Source organism: Temnothorax nylanderi, unplaced genomic scaffold (genome assembly GCF_030848795.1).
Source record: "Temnothorax nylanderi isolate EJ_2023f unplaced genomic scaffold, tnyl_v1.0 TNYL_tig0015_pilon, whole genome shotgun sequence".
Lineage (NCBI taxonomy): Eukaryota > Metazoa > Arthropoda > Insecta > Hymenoptera > Formicidae > Temnothorax > Temnothorax nylanderi.
In genome coordinates, this window is record NW_027249077.1 from 1,883,940 (window position 1) to 1,905,878 (window position 21,939).

The window sequence follows — 21,939 nt, forward strand, 5'->3', positions numbered from 1 at the left end:
CGTATTCTTCTCCTTTAAACTTTAAAGAAATTTAATTTTTCTTTGCCCGAACAAATTTGTTTTGCGAGATCTCTCTCTCGATTTCACAGTTTTCCATATAAATCCATTCCGAGGCGAAGATTCTCGCTCTTCTCCCTTATTTACTCAGTAGACACGGAAGATTCCACCGAGGTGACAATACACTATAGAAGTAGTGATGGAAGAGGGAGACGGCCGTGTAAATGAAGTGATCGATAGGCAAATTCGAGGACTGACGAAGGCTTGTTCGTGCAGAAGACACACGGGAAGTTCGCGGTCGTAGTTTGGTGTACTTTCTTACCCCGTATACACGTTCTCCTGTCTTTCACACTCAGGCTGCCATCGACGCGCGGTACAGTAGATCTCGCTTGTCGATGAAAACTTTGTTTCGCGAGGGAGGAAAAAAAAGAAAATCTTCGTGGTCTACCGAAGAAGCGTGGAAGTTGACCGTTAAGAAAACGCGAGCTGTAATACATTTTCTCAACTCTTCGGCGATTTTCTATATGGATCCGACGTGAATGATTTATGATGACCCCATCTTTTCAATTGGACGAAGAAGTTAATTTGAACTATATATTTCCCTTCGTAGAACTACGCAAATGACCGTACAGAATGTCTCCCAGATTGTCCGCGCACATTCTTTTATCTATAAAAATTCTTCCACGATAAAGTGAATTAATAGCAGAAGCGTGAGAGCCGCGTAATTCTCCGCGTTGGCTTACTTCCCGAAATTACTCGGCAATAAAGCCGCACGCCGGTATGTTGTGTATAAAATGTAGCGTGTGGGGCACGGGGCAGTCGAGTGAAAGGATGTAGGAGATAGGAAGAAGGGCAAAGAGAGAGAAAGACAGTCAGCGGAAACGTCGCGCGCGGTTTCGCGCTTGGCTCTGCTCCATAATTTTATTGCTTTATCTCCCGTGTTTGCGACACAGCCGAAAAAGGGGAGAAGAGGGCAAGGGCGGCTGTTTTATTATTCCTCGGCAAGGAATTCCTGCGAACGTGACTGTCGAAACTGCGTTCCGCGTGAAATTAGCGCGAGCGTTAGTCGTGTCAATCACTCTCGAACACTTCCAATTAGATATTCATTGATGCTTCTTTTCGAATGACGTAAACAGATATCCTTGAAGTGAGAAATGAGCTTTTCTCTTCGTGAGAAATTTCTCCTCTCCGATGGACGAAATAAGATACTCTTGTATCGAATATCTTGTATTGATTTCACGCTCGCCGTAAATTCTTGATACTAACTGACGTCAAATGTATTTAGCGGCATGACGTCAAATGTATTATTGACGTCTTTTTAGCAGTCCTTCCAGATTATCTTCCAGGCTAAATATATACTTCCTGATGCAAAAAGGATACACTTTTCGGCACAAGAAAGTTTGTACGGTATAAGTGGCCCGCGCATTATCTTTTAAGTTTTTATCAAGGATCTCTAATATTGTCACCATATAGCCATTCATCACTTTGTTTGCCGTGTGATGAATTTTCGGTTTTTCCGAATCTCTCTCGTCGAGATGCAGCCTCCGATCTGAAGTCACTCCGAAATCCTCTCGTTAATTCACGTATCATGTTCGCCGTCGATATGCCGGCCCATTATCCGCGTCAACTTTTCCGCACGGTAAGCTCTCGCGTTGATATACCCATCTTGACATTGTTAACGTGAAAAGAGTCAACGTGCACTTTCGACGCGGTGACGCGAAGGCGCGTCACGTCGGGCCTCCGGCGCGCAAACAGTAGCCAGGACAATGGGGTACGGCATGGTGTAACAACGAAAAACCCGCGAACGCGCGCGCGGCCGGGACACACTGTGACACCCTTTTCCATTGTTGTCCGCACTCTCGATACCCCCCGGCCGACGGCGGCAGCGGCGCGGCGGCGGTAGCAGCGCGTGTTCTTTCGCGGTATATACGACACTTGGAGTCCCCGATGGTACTTCCATCGAACGGCTGACCCGACAATGGACCACTCCACTCCACTCGAGAGAGGGCGAACCATTCCTATGCTAACGGCCTTTCACGCCAAGTGCAGGGGCAGCCGCCACCTCCAGAGCCGGTGAGCGTTCCTGGCTGGGATTCACAGACGCGACACGCATACACCCGCAAAAATATATATATACGCGTCCATGTACGCGGTCACCACACATAGAGACGCGGACAAAACCGGGCTAGTCTTGCGGGCATATATTTACCCTCTTGACTTTCGACGACGCGGGGACCAAGAGGGACGAGCAGGAAAAACCATTTCCGGCCTCCGACACTGCGCCGCCGCGCCGGTGGCCAGCGGTAGAGCAGCCGTCGACAAAGAGCCGATTTCTCGCCGATGCTCAACCTCGCGGATCGAGTTCCGGCGCTGCGCTTTCGGCTTTGCGAGGAAATTCTTTCCCGCGTAAAATCCATTTTCGCGCTTTCGGTCCGATGTCTGCTCTTCTTTCTATCTCACGATATTAGCAAAGGTGATCTAAAATCGACAGATATGTACAAGCAGGTTCAAGTTGCACCTTTCCATCGATCTCGACGGTAAACGCGGGCTCGTGATTCTCTTCGAAATAGCTTTTTGGATAATTGCACGACCCTTTCGCGATCAATAATCGATGTATTGCGTAAATATTTACGAACATAAATTTGAAACGTTCCAGCTGATTGCACTTTGCGGTTGCACAGGTACACAGTTTGCAAACGATATCGATCGTTCGTAATCATCGATCTTCGCTTGAATGAATTTTCAATCATCCGTAAACTTTATGATGACGCTGTTTATTTCACTAAAACTTAAAAAACAGCGAAACGTTATCTTTATAATTGTGAGGCTCGACTTATATTAATTGCGTATGTTGTACTAAAAGAGCATTTTTTATTCTAAATTAATAAGAAAATTTAATGGACTTTGGAAACTTTATTGCTATTTTCTTATTTTAAGGTAAATTCATTTTTGTATATACGTGCTATTTTTTTAAGCTTTTGTCGTGCTACAAAATTACTTCTGTATAATTTTAAACTAGAGTTTGTAATGAAGAAAAAATAAATCTGTTATAACGTATTTGGTACAAAAGAAGACGAGACGCTAGTTTCGATTAATTTATTCACGATACGAGTGCACAAGCTCTGTGAAGCTAAAGAGCTATAATCTCCGATAAGCGAGAAATTATTAGTGCTTTGTGCGCGCTTGAAAAGGCACCGCCACGTCGCCGATCAACGTCGTCGTCGTCGTCGTCGCCGTCTAGCAACAAGTGGCGGTAGGCCGCGCGATTGCGCTGTAAAATAGTATATTCATTAGACTCCTTTTATCAACGACCCTCGCACGTCGACGACGAGAACGATGATAAATTAGACATTAGTCCGGAGCTTCGACACGGGCGTATAGCGCGCGTCAGGCTTCGTGCGCGTTCGAAAGTTTCGGAATAGGAACGACGGACGAAGACACTGTAAAGCCGCGAACACGGTAGTGAGGTAGAAGTGAAGCGCGCGGTAATAAAGTGGAGTAGTTGCGCCCGAAGTAGTTTCCCTACGGAGCCCCTACCTCCGGGTGCCTTCGAAGGAAGCGAGTTCCGCAGTCTTTACTGCCGGTGCTACACATGACGCTACAGAAGTTCATCGCTCATCCCCCGCCCCGTACGATGATAAAACGTATTATCGTGTGTCCGGTAGAATGTCAAATTTCCAGCACGGGATTTGTTGCGCCGCCGTTGTCGAGTGCGCCAAAGTGCCGGTAAATTCCTACGGGAACTGCAATTTTCGGAACGCGACACAATGCCGCACCGCCTAACACAGCGGATGCGGCGATCACGCGCGCGTTTCTCCCGTCGTAAAATAATCCAGCTTACAGGGACAATCGTAATCGCGCGCGTTTCGGTGACGCTTTTCGACGCACCAAAGCTCGCCTCGCGAGCCGGGGCAAGCTAATTACGTCCGTGGATTATTTGCCGGGGTACTAACTCTTACAAATACAACATATATGAGATTTAAATCGACAATTTGATATTCAATCCTAAATATCTTGTATTAAAATTCCTATTATTTTGATTTAAAACGCAGGTGGATTTTTCTTTTACTGAAAGACGCAATTTCAGCTTTTAATTTATTAATTATTGCATAGAAAGAATTATTTCAACTATATGTAATCTCGATGAATTTTGCAACCAGCCATGTTGTGTATATATATAGCTTGGTCTGACCGTATTGCGTTAGTTTCGGTTGTAGTTTTAACTCCTGATTCATCTCGACCTCATTCTTCGGATGCGCGCAAAGCGCATACACGGTATCGAAGTTGATAGAAACGATTTATCTCTCCGCGGTGAGTTTTTCCACCGGTCAAAGCAACCCGCGAGCGAAATTACGGACGGATTTAACGACCGTTTCCTCCGGCTTTGTCATGCTCTGGAATCCCGATCTATATCTACGTCACCACAATCCCCCAACCCCTTTCTCTGTAGTCGCCTTTCGCATTCTCGTCGTCATCGTCTCCCTCCGTTTCTCTCTCTCTCTCTCTCTATCTCTCCCTCTCCCTCTCCCTCTCCCTCTCTCCGTCGACAACCGCTTTGAGGAAACTCGTTAATCCAGCTCGAAACTGCGAAAGCACTCGAACTTCCCGAGTCGAAAATGATCGATCGAACCGCGCATTTGGGACTCGGTTTCTCCCAAAGATCGTAGATACACATACACACACATACACACAAAGCGAGACGCGAATCTCCAACTGTAATTAGGAGTTGACTCGATCTATGTGCATTTCCAATGGAGTTTAACGTCGCTGCGGTTGCGCCGCCGCGATCGTTGCACAGTCCAAGTATACGGCCGATCTCGAGGGTATCGAAAACATACGGGGATCTTTGGGGAGTCACACGTGTATTAAAAAAATGCGTGATAAAAATAATAAATTACGTAAGAGAAACAGAAAAAGTAATGTATCATAAACGAGATAATTCTGCGAGGATAACTTTATTCGGCTACGATCATAGTTTATATTTCAGCACGTGACGTTGTCTTCCATATATCTCGAATCTTGCTGTAATCCTCGCATACATAATATATACGAGCGATACGCAGCTACTGTGATAAGCTCCGAGTTTTGATATGACCGGGCATGATTCAGATTGCAGTCGGAATAATAAGAAGCGAAATCGATTTGCTGTAAGCATACGCCGGAAACAAGACGCGGACGTAAAAACTGAATCCTGTCTGTCCTGGACGAGCGTAAATCTCCGTAATCCATCTATAAAACACAATCCTCGCGGAATGGAGAAGGCAGGGGCGGGGGCAGGGGGCAAGAGGGCCGACGTGGACGCCACGTATATCCACGCGTTAGCCGGACGAATCTCTTACCCGAGGTCAATAAGCGTATCATGTGGATCTCCATCTCCGCGAATTATATCTGGGTTTGCCCGTTCCCGTCGAATCCGGCGTGGTTTACTTTTCCGAGTTATTACGTTGGCGAAGTCTATACCGTATGCGGCTCCTTGGGAAAGAACTTTTTAGAGTTACGATTACGAACGATATCCCCGCGAGCGAGCGTCCTAGAACCCTGAAGTCAATAAAATTCTTCAGCAAAATGACAAAAAGATGAGACGTGGCATAAATAGATATTTCAGAGAGATGATTGATCGTAATTGAACGGCCAAAACAAATACATTTTGTATCCTGGCATGCAGCGGACAATAAAAGTCAATTGTAAAAGCGTTTTTACGATAATTGGTTTAGGTACTGTAATATGTGTACGTTGCCCCTGATTCTATTTATGAATATTCGATTATGTCGCATGCGTATCGGCTTAATTACTCGAATTAATTCTTCGCTTTGATGCATTAACAGTTGTATATCATTCCACGGGTAATACTCAATTAAAATAATTACAGCGGCCGAGGCCAGGCAATATAACGTAAAATACAATCTCATTCGTGTATTATGTAAGCGGTTATTAAAATTACTTGGAGCGCTTTTGTGCTCGCTGTACGCTCGAAATATTGTTTTCTATTTTTAACTAGATATTTTTTTCAGCGAGCTCCCCTGTCAGACATATCGCGGATAGCAACAAAAAATTTACGCTACACGCCGGTGTAATTTGCAATGAGCAATTTTATTTCTCTCGGAAAAATGTAACGAAACCGGACTTATCCGGCTCATAACCGGGCTTTGTTTTTCGACGTTCCGCGCGGTCTCGCGCGGTTTCATCGTTGGGAAATGGTTGTAGCGGGTTATTTCATGGCTCCGCGAGCGTATCGATTATGTTTAGATCGAATGGTGTAAGGTGAACGATGTAAGGATCTCCCCATACACTGGTTGTGCAGCCCTTGTCTTCCTTCCTCTCGTAAGAGAGAAAGGGCTCGACTCTCCTCCCCCTCGTCCGCACAAAAGCCGCGGGCTAATCCTCCGACAAAGGGGACTATCGAGTATCGATCCCTTATTCTCTTTGACGTGCTGCTTACTATCTCCCGCCTGCACACCGGCCCCTTGATAAAGGTCCAGAGTTTACGGGCAACGCGCAGGGCGCCGGCGAATCGACGCGAAACGCGCCCGCAGATCCCCCCCCCCTCTCTCTCTCTCTCTCTCTCTCTCTCCTCTCTTATGAGCGCATATCTCCTCTGTCTCCTTAACGAGAGCGCGATTTTCGATGCATCTGCGATCAAGTTGCATTTTTCCGCTGGCGCCACGGTGCCGTGAAACCCGCGAGGATTGCCTTATGGCGAGCGTAAAAAATTTTTTTACGACGCTGCGTCGCGAGATAAGTTTGTACGGCGATGCGTGTTATACTTAATCGGGAACCGCGCTGCGGATGCAGTATATTTTCGCAAGAATATGGCACGAGATTCTAAATTATACGAGACGATATAAGGAAGGGATATTCCGGTCCGGCTTTTTATAAAAGAAGATTGGATGTTCAATAATGAAACCGCTCTGTGAGTGGAACATAGTAACGCGACTGAATCGGCGAGCTTCGTGGGAATATTCTTGTGCATTCATTGAAACGGATATTCATATCTGGAATCCGCAGCTTTGACTATTCGAGGCGAAAAGTGAGAATTGCGGAGCTTGATAATCACATTTTAATGACGATCTGCTGAGAATCGCTCGGTTTGATCCGGAGCAATTTGACGGAAATGTCGAATATCTGCTAACAGGTCTATTGATAGAAATTAAAGGATGTGATGTCTCATTATAAATCGCTTGTTCTTGATTAATCTTTAGACCACTCCGCTCGCTATAATTTCAGCATCGCTCGGATCGAGAACTAATCCATTCAATCACGCGCGGATGATACTAGTTGCTTGATTAAAGTTCAATGGAAACGAACAAAGCCGAATCGTATACAGGAGAGAACTAAAAGCATTCGTGATGTCATATATGATTTTATGTGAGCAATTTATAGCGTATGGAAGCACAAAGTATATGAAATTATTAATTTTTTTATAAGAAGTCATTTTTCGTAGCTTAATAAATAACAGTATTTTACACGTTAAAACTAATTTCTCTCTTAGTGACTCTTAATAACTCGATGATTTCTCACGATCTTAATTATTTTCGATATCTCAAATGAGCCTGCTTTTAAAAAATTTATCTTCAAAAGGATTAACGCAAGCGGGTTCGCACAGATTCAGGATGATTCTGAGATTTCGTGATTAGCCCCCTTCAACAAGGACTACTCTCACGACTGAGTTATGAGAAGTCCTGAAAGGCGGAAACGTTCACCTGCGAGGGCTGCATAATTCGGCGGCATAAATTAATACGTTCCTGGGAATCTCGGCGCCACCGCCGTCGTCGCCGCGCGTCTGACACAATTAGGCGGAGATTAATTAAACCCATTTCACATCTCGGCGGACTTCGCCCCTCGCCTTTCAGTGGTCCTTCCCGTCTCTTATCCTTCTGTATCGGCCGTACAGAAGAATAAAATTACCCGTATATGAAATCATGTAATCTTTCATAAATAATGAAGAGTGATGTAATAATTCATAAATGATATTTATTAAAGGTCAATTTAATTTCAAGCGATTATTGGTGTTGCCCACGAAATTTTCAATCATTTGTTACGCATAACTACAAGTAATTAATCATAAATAATCTTTTTATTTAACCGTTATTTAAACAATTTATATTCTCATTGATAATTTTTGTACGTTTGAACTGTTGTACGATTTATTATTTTATTTATATATTTTTTATATGGAGTATTTTCCACAAATATGTGAAAAAATTTGCTTGCTTTGTCAGCAACAAATGTAAAATAATCTTTTTATTCCAACATTTTACATATGTATATTTGAATGTACGTTCGAAATTTTATGAAGGCAGTATTGTATCGCGGTTTATTACTTTTAGTGAAAAATATAAATAAACGATATTAGAGCGCTTGTCTTAATTAGCTACGCAGACATCAATAGGCGCGATTCTATTTTGGGACGAATCGAACGGAAATCGACTCGAGCACCCGAGGTGCCAGCGTCTTCCGCTCGCAGTATCCCAAGAATGTCGGTGCGACAACTTCTTAATTAAACCATTATGCGTTATAGCGTAAGCTTTTATTGCCGATGAAACCGGGCGGAGGGAAGGCACGAGGGATCGAGGGTAGATCCTCCGTGCGACGAGGGGGAATAAGGGGGAATAAGGAAGGAGGGAAAGGAGATCCGGGCATCTCGTACCCTCGTCTCCCTCGTTCTTACCACCCGGGCATGTAAATTCGCGATAATAGCGGGGGATGCTTCATCCCCTAGCCCTACCTTAACTTGGCCTTTATGAGTTAATAACTTGGGTTATCGAGAAATTCGCCTTGGCTGCTTGCATCCTACCGGGTATGTCTATACCTATGTCGTGCGCCGCGTTCGACTACACACAATACAGCCACGTGTGCGTTCCTAGGAGAATCTTAAACAATCCCTCTCGCGAAGCAAATTCCGAAAGCAGCCGAGAGGTAATAATACCATGGACTCGGTTATCCTTACATATAGCGCGGTGCAGCGACCGTCAGAATCATCTCCGCAGTGTTTTGTACTTGATGTTTTATCCTCCTTTGTCTAGAGGGATTGTGATGAATAACAACGAAACTTGACGCAACTGTAGTAGCTGTTGTAGCAATATCGCTCTACTTTTGTCGGGACTCAAGAACATACTATTATCGCAATTCCAAGTTTACCTCTTCTCTCTTTCTACAGAATATTCTTCTTCTTTAAACTTCTATAATATTCTATTTTTAGGATAAAAGTATAATTGTGAAAAAGAATATTTTTTATTCTCACTAATTTTCGACATTTAACAAAGATGGACAATTTTGCGTCGCGATTTCAGTTGTCAAATTGATCAAATTCCATCCAGATATGGGAAGCCGACAGTTCATAAGCATTTCTTGTGAGCATGAGACACAGAGATTGCATAATCGAGTGACAGGTGTTTGTTGCCCGTGCTCGTGCGTAATCATTATTAGCAGCCATTCGGGCAAACAAACTTAATTTTGACGTGTAAACAACTCGACAAGCAAACAATTTTCGTAAGTGATGAAAATGGATTAATTATTCGAGTCGAACTCGCAACTGCGCGCGTGCGTGCGCCAATGTCGGCCGTAGTTTCCGATTTCGTAGTTTCTAGCCGAGCCAACAATAGCGCGAACTCGGGTCAATATTTGGGACAAAATTAAAGAGGGTTAATTAGCAAATCGAACGCCCTTCCGCGCAGTTTGCAGCTCGATTTATCGAGCCCAGCGCCGAGAGCGGACATCGCAAATACATATGCAAATCGTATTACAATGTCGATCGGGATTTGTAATAGAATGTGTTACATGCGCGACCGTAGGCGCATATATCTGGACATACACGCCTACTACACTACGGATGTCATGAAATTCTGAAGCTAAAAGCTGAAGCTAAAGGCACAAACGTCACAGAACCTTATTTAGATAAGAGTTCGATCTGAACTGCACATAGAAATGTATAATATAAAAAATTGCAGAGTTACATAGTGGTAAATGTTAACTTCTATCGAAATTTTTGTTGAGAAAATATCGATTTTATGTTACCTACAGAATTTGTGATTAAAAAGATATCCGTAGTGACCTGTGTCGACCTGAGCGATCGCGGAGTATCATCCGTTTACACATATCCGCGATAATATCCGCGACCGGAAAAAAATATGCGCTCCATGGGAGGGTGGGCGCGTGCATTTACGACGAATATTACGACTTTGCCGTGGGGGCGTACTGATTCGGGATTTTGTATCGGCGTTGCGAATCGCGCGGAGTCGCGTCGGCGAAATTCCATTATCGGTCACCGGCGATAAATATTATAAATTGGGCTGTGCTCGCTCCGCATACAGGTCCTCGCAATTTCGCTCTTTTTTTCCTCTCTCTCTCTTTCTCTCTCTCTCTCATCCAACCTCCCGTCCCGTCGTGCAGAGACACCCTCCACGAAGAGGATCGTCGAGCGAATATATCCTCGTCCGTCTCCCCGTATTCTGAGCCTCTCCTCCCGCTTCTTTTTTAAGCCCTCCGCGATAAATCTAACGAAGGGGCAGGTTGGAAGGGGGGTAGTTCGAGCGATTTTAACGGCGGGTGGTGCTTTACGCCCATTATTGGCCGGCGTTATCGCGACGGCACCCCGACGTTTTATTTTCTTTCTCTTTTTTTTGTGCTTTCGTTCTTCTCCAGGTCGGTCCAGGCATCACACGCGTTTCTCTCTGTCTCGCTTCTATCGTTCTATTCAATCTATCTACTTATAAAACTTCATCTACTTTTTACTTCCTTTTCTATTATACTTTTAGGTTTTTTTCCTAGCATTTACTTACAAAGCGATTTATATCGTTCGCTTAAAAAGTAATGAATACAGATTTAGAAAGAATAACAATTGCGCTTGATTGATTCGTTCGTAAAAAGGCTATTTATTTGCGCGCCGGACGGTGAATCGAGAACACTTCGGGAGTTCCGTCTTTCGCGAAACTTTGCACAATTAAAGAAGAGCCCGGAAACACTTGGAAGTCATCGAGGGAAACGGAGCGAGAGACATTTCTTCGCTCCTGTTGCTCGGTATCGATCCTCGTTAGGAGTGATTATGGCTAATGAGGAGACGGGCAAGTGTCTTTGTCGAGGAAGAGCGGAGAGACACTTTCGGCTGGCATCGATTGGACTGATAATCGCGGACGTCAATTATTCGGACACGTCGATCATGTCGTCGGCGTTGATTCCCGACCATTATCCGCCTTTCAACCATCCCGGAACAGTCATGCGCCGCGTGCGTTTACCGGACGTGAAACGTGACGCGAGCGCGATGTCGAAATGAAAATCGTGACGGAGCGCTGATACGACGATTAAAGATCGACGATCGTACATATTCATCGTACGCGTTCGGCAAAATGTCATCCTCTATCTCTATGTATATCCGAAAAGTTATAATTCGCTGTATTATTCCGACGAATATGATCCCGTACTAATTGACAAGCGTTTAAAAGGCTTCTCCGATGCAATCGCGCAAAATTCGACCTGCGCCGCGCGAAACTCGATATGCGCACGGTAATTAAAAGCGGCAGCCGAGCACACATTTCCGGACAATTCCGACCGATGGTACTAGAAACGTTTCCTCGCGAAAGAAGCGCGAGCGAGTTAAATAACGCTCGGGATGTCTCGCTCCGGCTCTGCTCGCGCTAATCGCGAGAATTAACGGAATGGAAACGATCAGAGAGAGCAGAGAGAGAAAGAGAAAGAGCGAACGAGCGGACGAGCTATGCGACACGACGTGCAACGAATTCTTCATTAAAAATGGAAAACCACTAATCGATATGAGTGACGTACTAGCGCGCTGGACCAATATCGCGTTACGCTTCGCTCGGATTTCAATATTTAACGATTCCCGCCCCTGTTTACGGTTTGCAGCCGTTACGATCGATCGGGGTATTTCTCTTTCTCTCTCCCTTCTCTGCCTCTCTGTTTCTCTCGCGCTGTCTCTTTCGCATCTCCGGACTCGTCCGCAAACTTGAACGGGTTAGACAATTTGTCGTCGCTCGTGTTGTCAGTCTCAGGGAGTTCCGCGACATCTTGTCGTCGATACTATTCGAAACTCTTGGCCTCACGGAAATCTTCCTCGGCCGAAACTCGATATTGTCCCTCGTGTCAGCTCAAATTTCGATGTTTTCTTAACTCTGTTTTATGTACAGCTGATGCTCTAACGAATATACGTATAATAGACTTACGTGCTTGTGGCACTTGAAATTTATTTATTCAAAGTGTATCAGATTTCTCTTCTGAATATATTATAAAAGAGATTTTTTTGTTATATTGAATAATTAGAAACCATCGCCGCGATTTTTTTTTAAATGTTGACACTGCCTCAGTTTCATTACTTTATTCAGAACACGAATTTTTGTTTTCGACTCGAGTCATTTCTGCAGTTTATTTACACAGAAAAAGTCCGCTATCAAACACACGACATGAATCGATTACGGACTACTAACGATTTTTGTATGACTAACGAGATGGCTCCTAGAAAAAGCCGAAACAATAGCGTTGCGAACACAAGGCTGCAACGATGATCGACCCCGGATGTTGAGAGTCCCGATAGTGAACGCGAGATGGACGTACTGTTTGCTTTTTCATTCGCACGTTTATCTTCCTAACGACGATTTAACGACGTAGCAATAAGTCAACAGCTTCGAGCATCATATCATTATCATTGATGAAATGTATTACTAGAAAAGTATTCAAATATACATTCAAATTATATCAAATGTACATCAAATATTAAAATGTACATCAAATATTAAAATGTACATTCGATTATATCAAAAATTGAATAATTTAATAACGATCTTTAATTTTTAATTAGGGATATCAACTCTAATTAAAATTAGAGATTAACTCAAAATTAATTCCAAAATACCTTGAATATCTTTACATTGCAACAAAATGAGTGAATTAATTCTTATCAAATAATTGAAAGCGACGAAATTCTCATTGAAGTTAAGACATCGTAAGAAAAGACAGATGTTGATATTTAAGTAATATCGAAGATAAGTATTCACTATCAGAAAATAAATGCCGATACTTTCGAAGTGTCGTAACTTAGTCCTCTTTTGAGAATCAGTCTTAGCTCACCGTGGTCCAAGAAATTTTCCAGGCTCGGCCGCTCGGTCGTAAAATTTATGCTGACACGATACACTTCCTGGCTACATGCGACCGCACGCAACCGAGCGCATGCGTTTATGTAGCATTATCCTGAGTACCCGCGTTATATGACGGTATCATCTCTCACTGGTGTACACCAAGTGTCTTCGAAAGTATCGGCGCGATAATAGAGCGCTGGTGCATCACGTGTAAAATTATAAACAACCTTAATCCCGTAGTTTATTATGGTGCCATGGTGATAAAAAGTAAGTTGCGACTTTGGCCGGAGGATTAGTGGCGGAGCATATGTGACCTGTGAATATTAAACGAGGATTTCAATGAATTTAATACGTCGTTGCGGTTGATGGAAATGTTTCTAGTATATTAGCTTCTCTCGCGCGCGTGTCAAACTGTATCAACAATGTTCGCCCGTCAATTTTGCACCATTGCACACGAAATTGAAACACGCAAATTGAAACTTGATATTAAATGTATGCATATTTTACAACGTGTCTCAGTCTACGCAAACGCGTAAATATATATTTAATCCGCGTTATTTCATAATTATTTTCGTAATGTACTGCGCAACGATGGAAAGACCAGAATTCTTAAGTAATGGAAATTTTCTAAATCTCTCTCATTCTACGAGAGCTAAGAATTCGTTTCACCTTTGTGCATAAATTTTGTGTTGAGCGAGTCTCGTAAATTTCAAATCGACATCTCTCTGTACTCCATTTATGTATATACATATGTATATATAAATATGCGCTTCTGAATACACGTGATTGCGGCACGCGAGCAGAGAGCATCGGCAATGCGTTCTAATGGCCTACTTTAAACGAACGCGTGCTCACACTCCACTCTCGTGACACGCGTGTGCCGACGCATACCGTTACGGTTACCAGGATATTTTTACGTCCTTGCCTGCGTGCGATTGCATAAATGCATCGCAACTGATAGCGGAAAAAGTGGCATAGAGGTACGCACATCGGCTTGCACTGTCATCGTGATAAATATCATCTTTCCTGTGACACTTTTGCTGTTTTTATTGCTTTTTATTATCTGTAGTGTCACATATCATCATCAATGATATGCTAAATATGGCGTAAAAGCAATAGAAATTGCTTTTTACACATCTGAATTGATTTCAATTGCATTTATCATTATGGTACAATTGAATTTACATTGTTACATGATATTTCTGTTAAATATAAATCATTAACAGATAAATAAAATTAATTAACGAGCAAGTTTTCGTTTTCGATAAAATAAATGAGAAATTAGTCGTTTGATTAATGCAAATCCTAAGATAATAATAACACCGGTGTTTTAAAAAACGTGTGGACGGAAGATCCCCGTGTGCGAGATCCTGCATCTTCTAACGCGAAGGGTGTTCTCCTTACACCTGGTTAAATCTCGACGGTGGGATTAAAACGGGAAGAAAACTTAAGGGATGCTCGAGAGTGGGAGCGCGCACGCGGCCATATCTTAAGCTATAAAGCTCTCAGGCCGCGGTGGATTACGTGGAGACGGACGGTTACGCTTTTATACGCGACGGTATAGTTTATGATTTCCGCGATGAACTACTTTGCTGAAATGAATGCGGAACGCACGCCCGCGCGACTATGTGGGTCAAGGGACCGGGACCGACGGGTCGCCGGAGGGAGGATGAGGGCGAGCGAGTTCGCGTTTCTCCCTTTCCGGTTTACGCATCGTTTTCATTGCCCGACCGTTAAGCTTAACTGCGGACTTTTACAGCGTCAGCCTGCATAAAAGCGCATACGACATTTTATGCGCGCCCGCGCGTAAAATCGTCCGTAACTTCTCGCGCCCTGGCCCGACCGGGGCGGTACTTGCAATTTTTTAATTTCTATTCCGGCCCGCGGCTACTCGACTCGTCGGTCTCTCTCTCTCTCTCTTTTCCTCCCTCGTGACCATGTCGAGTTCTCCTGAATCGCGGGGTGTTCGTTCGCGCATTTTTTCTTGCCGACGCATTTTTTTTCCGAGGCGCGCGGGAGCGTAGCTACAGGACAACGATAAAAGCGTTACGGTCACGCAATTCGCGAAAGGAGATAGATTTACAAACTGATATTTTGTATCTCGTTTCTGATCAAACATAGCTTGTATCATTATGGAAATAAACGCAGATACAGCGTTGAGTTTCTAGGATCTGTTTTACAATGTTTGTTTCGAGCTATAATTCTGTAACGGTGATTTCACGTTGTAACGCTTTTAACTCCTGGGAGCTCGCTCTAGGAATCGGATTTCGAAGTTACAATATAATCTGAAATATAACTTGGAGAATTTTTGCGAGACAGCATTTCGGACGCTGTACACGGTACGGAAATTTTCGCGGCGGCTTACACTTGGTAACCGCGGCGCACGGTGTTATCGCGAAAGTCCCCTAATGCGGAATTTAATTCCCGTTGGACACGGGGACACAAAGCCCCTGATACGCAGCAGTTATCAAGGCGCCCTGCTGCGATGACGCACTGGCCGGCAAAACTCCTACGTCCGTGTCCATGCAGTAATCTCGTAAAAACTCGTTAATACGGTAAAAGCGCGGAAAATGGTCATGCGCAGCGAAATACAATTACTCATTAGTCGAATCCCATTGCGCGCGGCTCGCCGGCGACCGGAAACACTCGGTCGCCGAATCAACCGTGACGCGGAGGGGGCTTTGAAGTTCGCGTTCGCGTGGCTCGACGGTAATTAACCGTGGAACGTCAGCCGGCGAGGGTTATTGGCAGCCCCGATGCAGTTTCGAATGCGTGCCATTTGTTCATTCGTGCGTCAATATGTATCCTTCTGTAACTGTCGCAAATAATAAGATTTACATCGCGTGTTAACGACCGGAGCCGTTTATGCCCAGTAATTTGCGTTTTGCCTCAAATTTTGTAAGCGCGACGAAATAATTCGCGGGGAACAGGTGGCATATTCAACAGGAGCACCAAAAATGATATCGCTCCGTAGAGATCGAAAATAGACTTTCTCTAATTGAGATTCGCAAATTACAATCCTTAACATGTAATCACATTGATGGATTAGTATTTTGCTATTGATAATATTCGCTGGATTCTTTAACCCTTTAGTAGATGTACTGATGCACGCGCACGCGTATTGATTTTAACTGTAAAGTTCGCGGTATCGCAGACACGACGGAGAAAACCGTTGTCCGTCAAGCGATCAGATTTGAACGATAGAGCGTGGCATAATTAGATCCTATCCTCTAATGCCTGTTACCAATCAAGGCATTATCAGCGCCCGGTAATTACGACAGTCGAGATTACCTATTCTCTACAACGTCGCTCGTCATCTCTGTTACGACCTTATCGCGCGCGACTCTCGTATTCGTTTCTGCCCCTTGAAACGCCGCGCCGCGTCGACGCGAGCCCTCTTTCCGGCGGCGGCTCCATTGTTGGACGAACGTAAATCCCGATAGATCCACCCGACCACCCGACCACCGGGGAAGCCACGCATGTCGTAGAATATGGATCGTGCGTTATACTGTGTAGCTTCCTGTTATCTAGGCCCAATCGCCGTACACGAGTAGCGTGCAATAATAGTGTTGCGCATGGAGAAGATGTAAAATTTGCGAAGAAAATTGTCAAGGATATAATTTGTATACAATTATAGCGGACAATAGCATTGCCTAAAGCTTTAATTAAAAGCGTTTCTGTTATATACCCTGATAATGAACGTACATCTCGGGATTATTGTATGTATTATCAGTGGGAGAAGATGGAACTAGTCAGATTCACAGGCGAGCCTACATAATTCTAACAATGGTGAATCCATTATAATATATCCGTTACAATATGTAGATGAAATGGACGTACAATAATGATACTATCTGTAACTGTGTAATCGTTTGACTATCCTCTAATTCGCGTCATGACATAACGCACGGTCTTCGCATCGAGAGCGCCTGAGTGTAAATTTTTCATCACGTCGCGGAAAATTACGCAGGGATTTATGCATACGATCTGCTTTGTCTTATTAGACACCGCGCGTTTGTATACGGAACGTGTCCCCGATGTGATCAACGCCGAACGTGCAATTATGCACGTTCGCCGAGTAGACCCGTTCCACACTTTCTAAGCCGCGGGATTTCGAGAAGGGAGAATCATTTAGGCGTGTGGGGAGCTCTCGGTCGTAATCGCATTTGCAGATACGCCGTTTCTTGAAGTAATAGCACATCCACGAGATTTCCGCGGCTTTGAAGTCTCATATTCAGTTCTAATTGATATTTATATCGTATGATGTTGCCTGAGCACGAAAATAACGGAGATGTTAAACGCGTTGATATAAATACTGATATTCTACAATTCTGATATTTAGCTATGCTTTTTTTTCTTTGACTCATATATTTAATACGTATCGCTTTAAACATTTAATATTTCTCATCTTCTCAAGAAGTTTGTAAATTCATGAATAATTTATGAGCTGTATATAAACCTATGGTCTTCACACGATCACAGATCGATTTTTCTTATTTGGGTATTTCATGACAGTTAATAAAGAATAAATTTAATATTTTCTTTCACGTGAAGTTCACTACAGAAACTCTGGAAGAAAAATAATCCAACAGTACGGCTTCTTAAAATTTAGAATTAAATACTATTCTTTTGCCAAATTATGTTTACGAGTTTATGAACGACAGACCGTGTCTGTCGCCGTCAATTTGGCAGGGATTCAAATGCACGATGATCTTACGATCATCGACAGACCGCCAAGAATGTCAAACGCATATGCGAGTTTGTTAGTATTTGTAGTATGATCAGCCGCGTGAAATTATTTGCAGTCATGGCCACGTTTGTTTTCCAGTGGCGCGCGGTATTATTGACGATTGCTCGAGTATAATTGGGACGAGTCGTAGCTGCGAAGCGTCCTCCGTTATTTATGCAGATGTGTTGTTATTGGCGAATCAAGAATCTCAGAAAGTCGAGGCGCGATTATTAGTTTTTCTACGCAATCCGCATGCGAAAACGATCTAATTCCCTCTAACTTAACTTCCGTCTTTCAGAAACTTCAATGCCGATTGATTTATGTACGTCTACTGAATTTTCATGCCGTTTTAAAATTAATCTTTACAGGAAATATTATCCTATCTCCGATAAAATATATGCTTCTAAAGACCCTAAAATGTCAAATATAACGAGTAGATATTGATCTTTAGAGTCATTAAGAATATTTGAAATTTTTATTGATTATCAATGACCACAAAATTATATAATATATCGATGTTGGATATCTTTAATAATAACGTAATTACGTTTTACAAGAAACATCTGACGCGCGCGTGATACATGCCTATTACAATTGGCAATGCAATTATGAACAGTTGTCGTGGCGAGAGATGCACTCCACCTTCTGAGACATTCAGAGGTTCGAATACCGGTGGGGAGGGAAACACGAAACGCGAATGCAATCGAGGCCAGGTCGAGGCGCGGTTCAGCCTCGACTCGGTTAAGTACACTTTATTAAGCATGCCATCTGCACGTTGCGCCATCCACTTATGTGGTAAATGGAATTACAAACGCATCCCTATGCTGCGGGATCCCAGGTTGCGGCTCACACCTTGCGTTCACAATGAGCGTGCATACGTCGGACTAACTGTTGTATATATAGCATCGTAATTGAATAACAGTTGGAAATTCGTAGTCGGCAACGACGATTAGCGCCAGGGGGAAAAATTGCTATAGAACGCGCGCCGTTTTATATAATGAAACTATTTATTTTGCAGAGGGTTTTTTTTTTACTACACGAGACTCTTTTTCGCAGCCATAACATGCGTCATATTACCATTTCAATCTAATCTTTTGATACCATTGTGAACGCGCTGCTCTGATGGAACGCCAATTCTCGGCTGAGCGTGAGTCACGATTTTCTGACGGATTTGATTGATCGCATTGTGGTTGCAGTCCACGTTGCAGAAAATCCACATAAAAGAGAAAGCGCGGACTGGCCCGGCTACAATGATTTAGAGCGATGCTATCTACGGGCACGGGCGATTTTGCTGATAACAAACTTTTACTCGCTTTATTCGGCGGACCCACTCGTCCGCGCTCGCTCGCGATCTCCGCGAAATCGATGAAGAATTTATCGAACGTAATCGCGGTCGCGAAGCCTGAAATTCCGCATCGCGGCCGAATTCGGATGAGCCTCGCGTATCGAGATCGGCAAATTATTCGGCCGTGAGAGAAGCCGCCGTTTATCAAACTCGACTGAGTATGTATGTGTGTGCATGTGTGTGTTGCCGGCCCATCGAAGACAGGCTCGTTGATTTATTAAATTGCCGCGCCAAGCGAGAGAAGAAAAGTAAGAGAGAGAGAGAGAGAGAGAGGGGGGAAATCTATTAAGAGTGAATATGGTCGAGCGAGATGTTGCGGCGCAGCGCGACGTCATCGTTGCACCTTCTCGCTGGGATCGAAGACAAAATTATTAAAGTTCCGTCGTACAAGCGTGCACCATCGATGTTTACGCTCGTAGTCGCTGACTATATGAGTTTCCGGTAAATACGGCCGCGCCGTCCGTCGAAGCTGATGAAAAGAGACTTGTTTACTCGCCAGCTGATTTTCGAAGTACGACGCGATGCTGCAAAACTCACGAGCGAGAAACATCCACCGTAAAGGGTTTCCGTGTATACAAACTGCCCGGTTTTCAACGGGAGAGTTCTCGTTTTATCAGTAGGATGGATAAATCCTGTTTGTCCGCGAGAGTTCAATAATCAGTATGATATTGCGCCAAGTATAAATACGGTTCAAAGTAACTTTGTTATTTTTACGTTATTTTTCTGTTTGTTTATCTATTTACTTTCCACAAAAAGAGCAGAAGCTTTTTTTTAAAAAAAAAGATGCGTTTATTGTGATTTTTTGTGTAAAGGCTCGAATCTCAAACTTCTGCTCGGCAGAAGATAGAAAATTATATGTAATTTGATTTATGCATGTGCCTTAACCGATTACCGTGTGTACTCCTTTGCATAATTATTTCGACGTGAAATATAGCGCAATATAATCAGTGATTATTAATCACTTATACGTGAGACAGATACCGTTTAGATGCACTCCCAGTTGATTTCCCACGACGTACGAAAATTGCGCCGGGGAAAAATCGCTCGTCGACCTTCATTCTTCGCGCAACTATATGAGTCATAATTTTGTACTAAGCGAGCCCATCTTTTTCTGCAGTCGGCGCTGTGTAAATAGTGCACCGGGAGTTTCCAGCGCCGCTGCGGCAGTGGCAGCTCTGAAACAATAATTAATTAGCTGCCTCGCAAGGAAGCAAGCACGGCGAGGAGAACGATGATCGCAGATGTTGCACGTCGGTAACGACGACCCGTAGAGACGTACAAGCATCCCTGCCGTTGCAGAGGTAAATTGCAGACGGATACTGTTCTCTGTAACCGGGAGTCGGAATCGATCGGAAACATTTTTCGATCATGCATTGATGAATAATTAAGCTAATGTAATTAATAATAACGAATGGTTGACTAATTGAGAGATAACCTATATTTTTTATTTAAAAAATTTTTTTGTTGAGTTTTGCAATAAAACTTTGTTATACGATATATTAATGGATACATTTATGGTTTCATAATATTATTAAAGGGAAATTTTTTTTATCAATATTCGTGTTATTTGATATTGAAACACTACACGATTACATAGACATTCTTATTTGATACATTCAGTAAGCGTATCAAAAAATATTCAATAAGCGGATTAGAGAATATTTTGATTTTAAGTTTAATATGTTTGTTATACATATATTTATTCGCTTATTTATTTGTGATTACAAATTCTAGATATTTCTGCATCATATAAAATTTATATGCATTACGATTCTTTATAAGTTAAATTCTTCTTGTCAATATTCTCTTCCATTGAGTGTTCTCAGCGGAAAGAAATAAATTTATTATAGCATAAATGATATGGTATATTAACATTATTGATTTCGATACTGAAGTTTTCTAATTGTAAGAGTTTATGCTGTCTGATACCATTTCAAAGACAATGGTCCCCAATAAAACAGGGGGAGGGGGCTTTTCGTTAAGGAAGCTCACGTGATCTTTAGCGAGAAGCCCTACCTCGAGATCCTTTCTTCCACGACACAGTTGGTGCTCGATCGATGTTGACGACCAGACCAATCGACCATTAAGTATATCCCAGGTCGCGCGCAAAAAGAACACGGTAGGCAATCAATCTTCCATACGTCGAAGTCTTGTAGACGCTACCTCGCGTCTCTCATGACGACGTGGAGGGAAACAGGAGGTGATGTCAGGGGCGCGGAAGAAACGTTGCGGGATGAGCGAACCTTGGGCGTCGTCGCCGCAAAAAGTTGTCAGTCCTCGACGATAGAGGAGAGAGACCGCTTAGAAGCAATCTAGCGTCCGGAGGAAACGACTCTTGCTCCTCGGCAATTCGCGAGCTAGTCGAGCAACATCGATTTGTCTCTCGATTCGTCGAACGTCGAGGCGTTACGGCAATTTAACGGGTTCTATATCTCTGATTTCAGGTAGCAGCGAGGAATCGAGGGCCGGTGGCGGTGATCCTGGGAAGCTGGGAGTGAAGAAATCGAGACCGAAGGCCTCCTCGCCGAACAGGCAGGGACCACAGCAGTGTCAGGTGAGTGAGGAAGCGATGAAGAAGCGACGAGATGAATTATTGCACTTTAGAGAGAAATGAAATTCTTGCGAATGAGACGTGGGGGGTCTTAGCCGAAAGTGTAATGAAATTGAGCTGATAAATTAATTCAACGAAAAAGTGTTTTCTATCTTACGTATAATCTAACAGCTTTTTCTGTAGCAGTTAATTTATTAAAATTATAGAGAATTAAAATTATAATTCTCCATAA

The 21,939-nt window shown here is 43.4% G+C and overlaps 1 protein-coding gene across 9 annotated transcripts in view; it reads left to right on the forward strand.

The window, feature by feature from the left end:
- The window catches only part of LOC139768339 (uncharacterized), a 391,369-nt gene that overhangs the window by 262,955 nt on the left and 106,475 nt on the right, over positions 1 to 21,939 (forward strand). For all 9 annotated transcript variants that reach the window (XM_071698423.1, XM_071698422.1, XM_071698420.1 and 6 more), the window contains one exon: positions 21,605 to 21,710. In XM_071698423.1, coding sequence (XP_071554524.1) covers positions 21,605 to 21,710 — 106 coding nt within the window. The remainder of the gene's footprint in view (positions 1 to 21,604; positions 21,711 to 21,939) is intronic.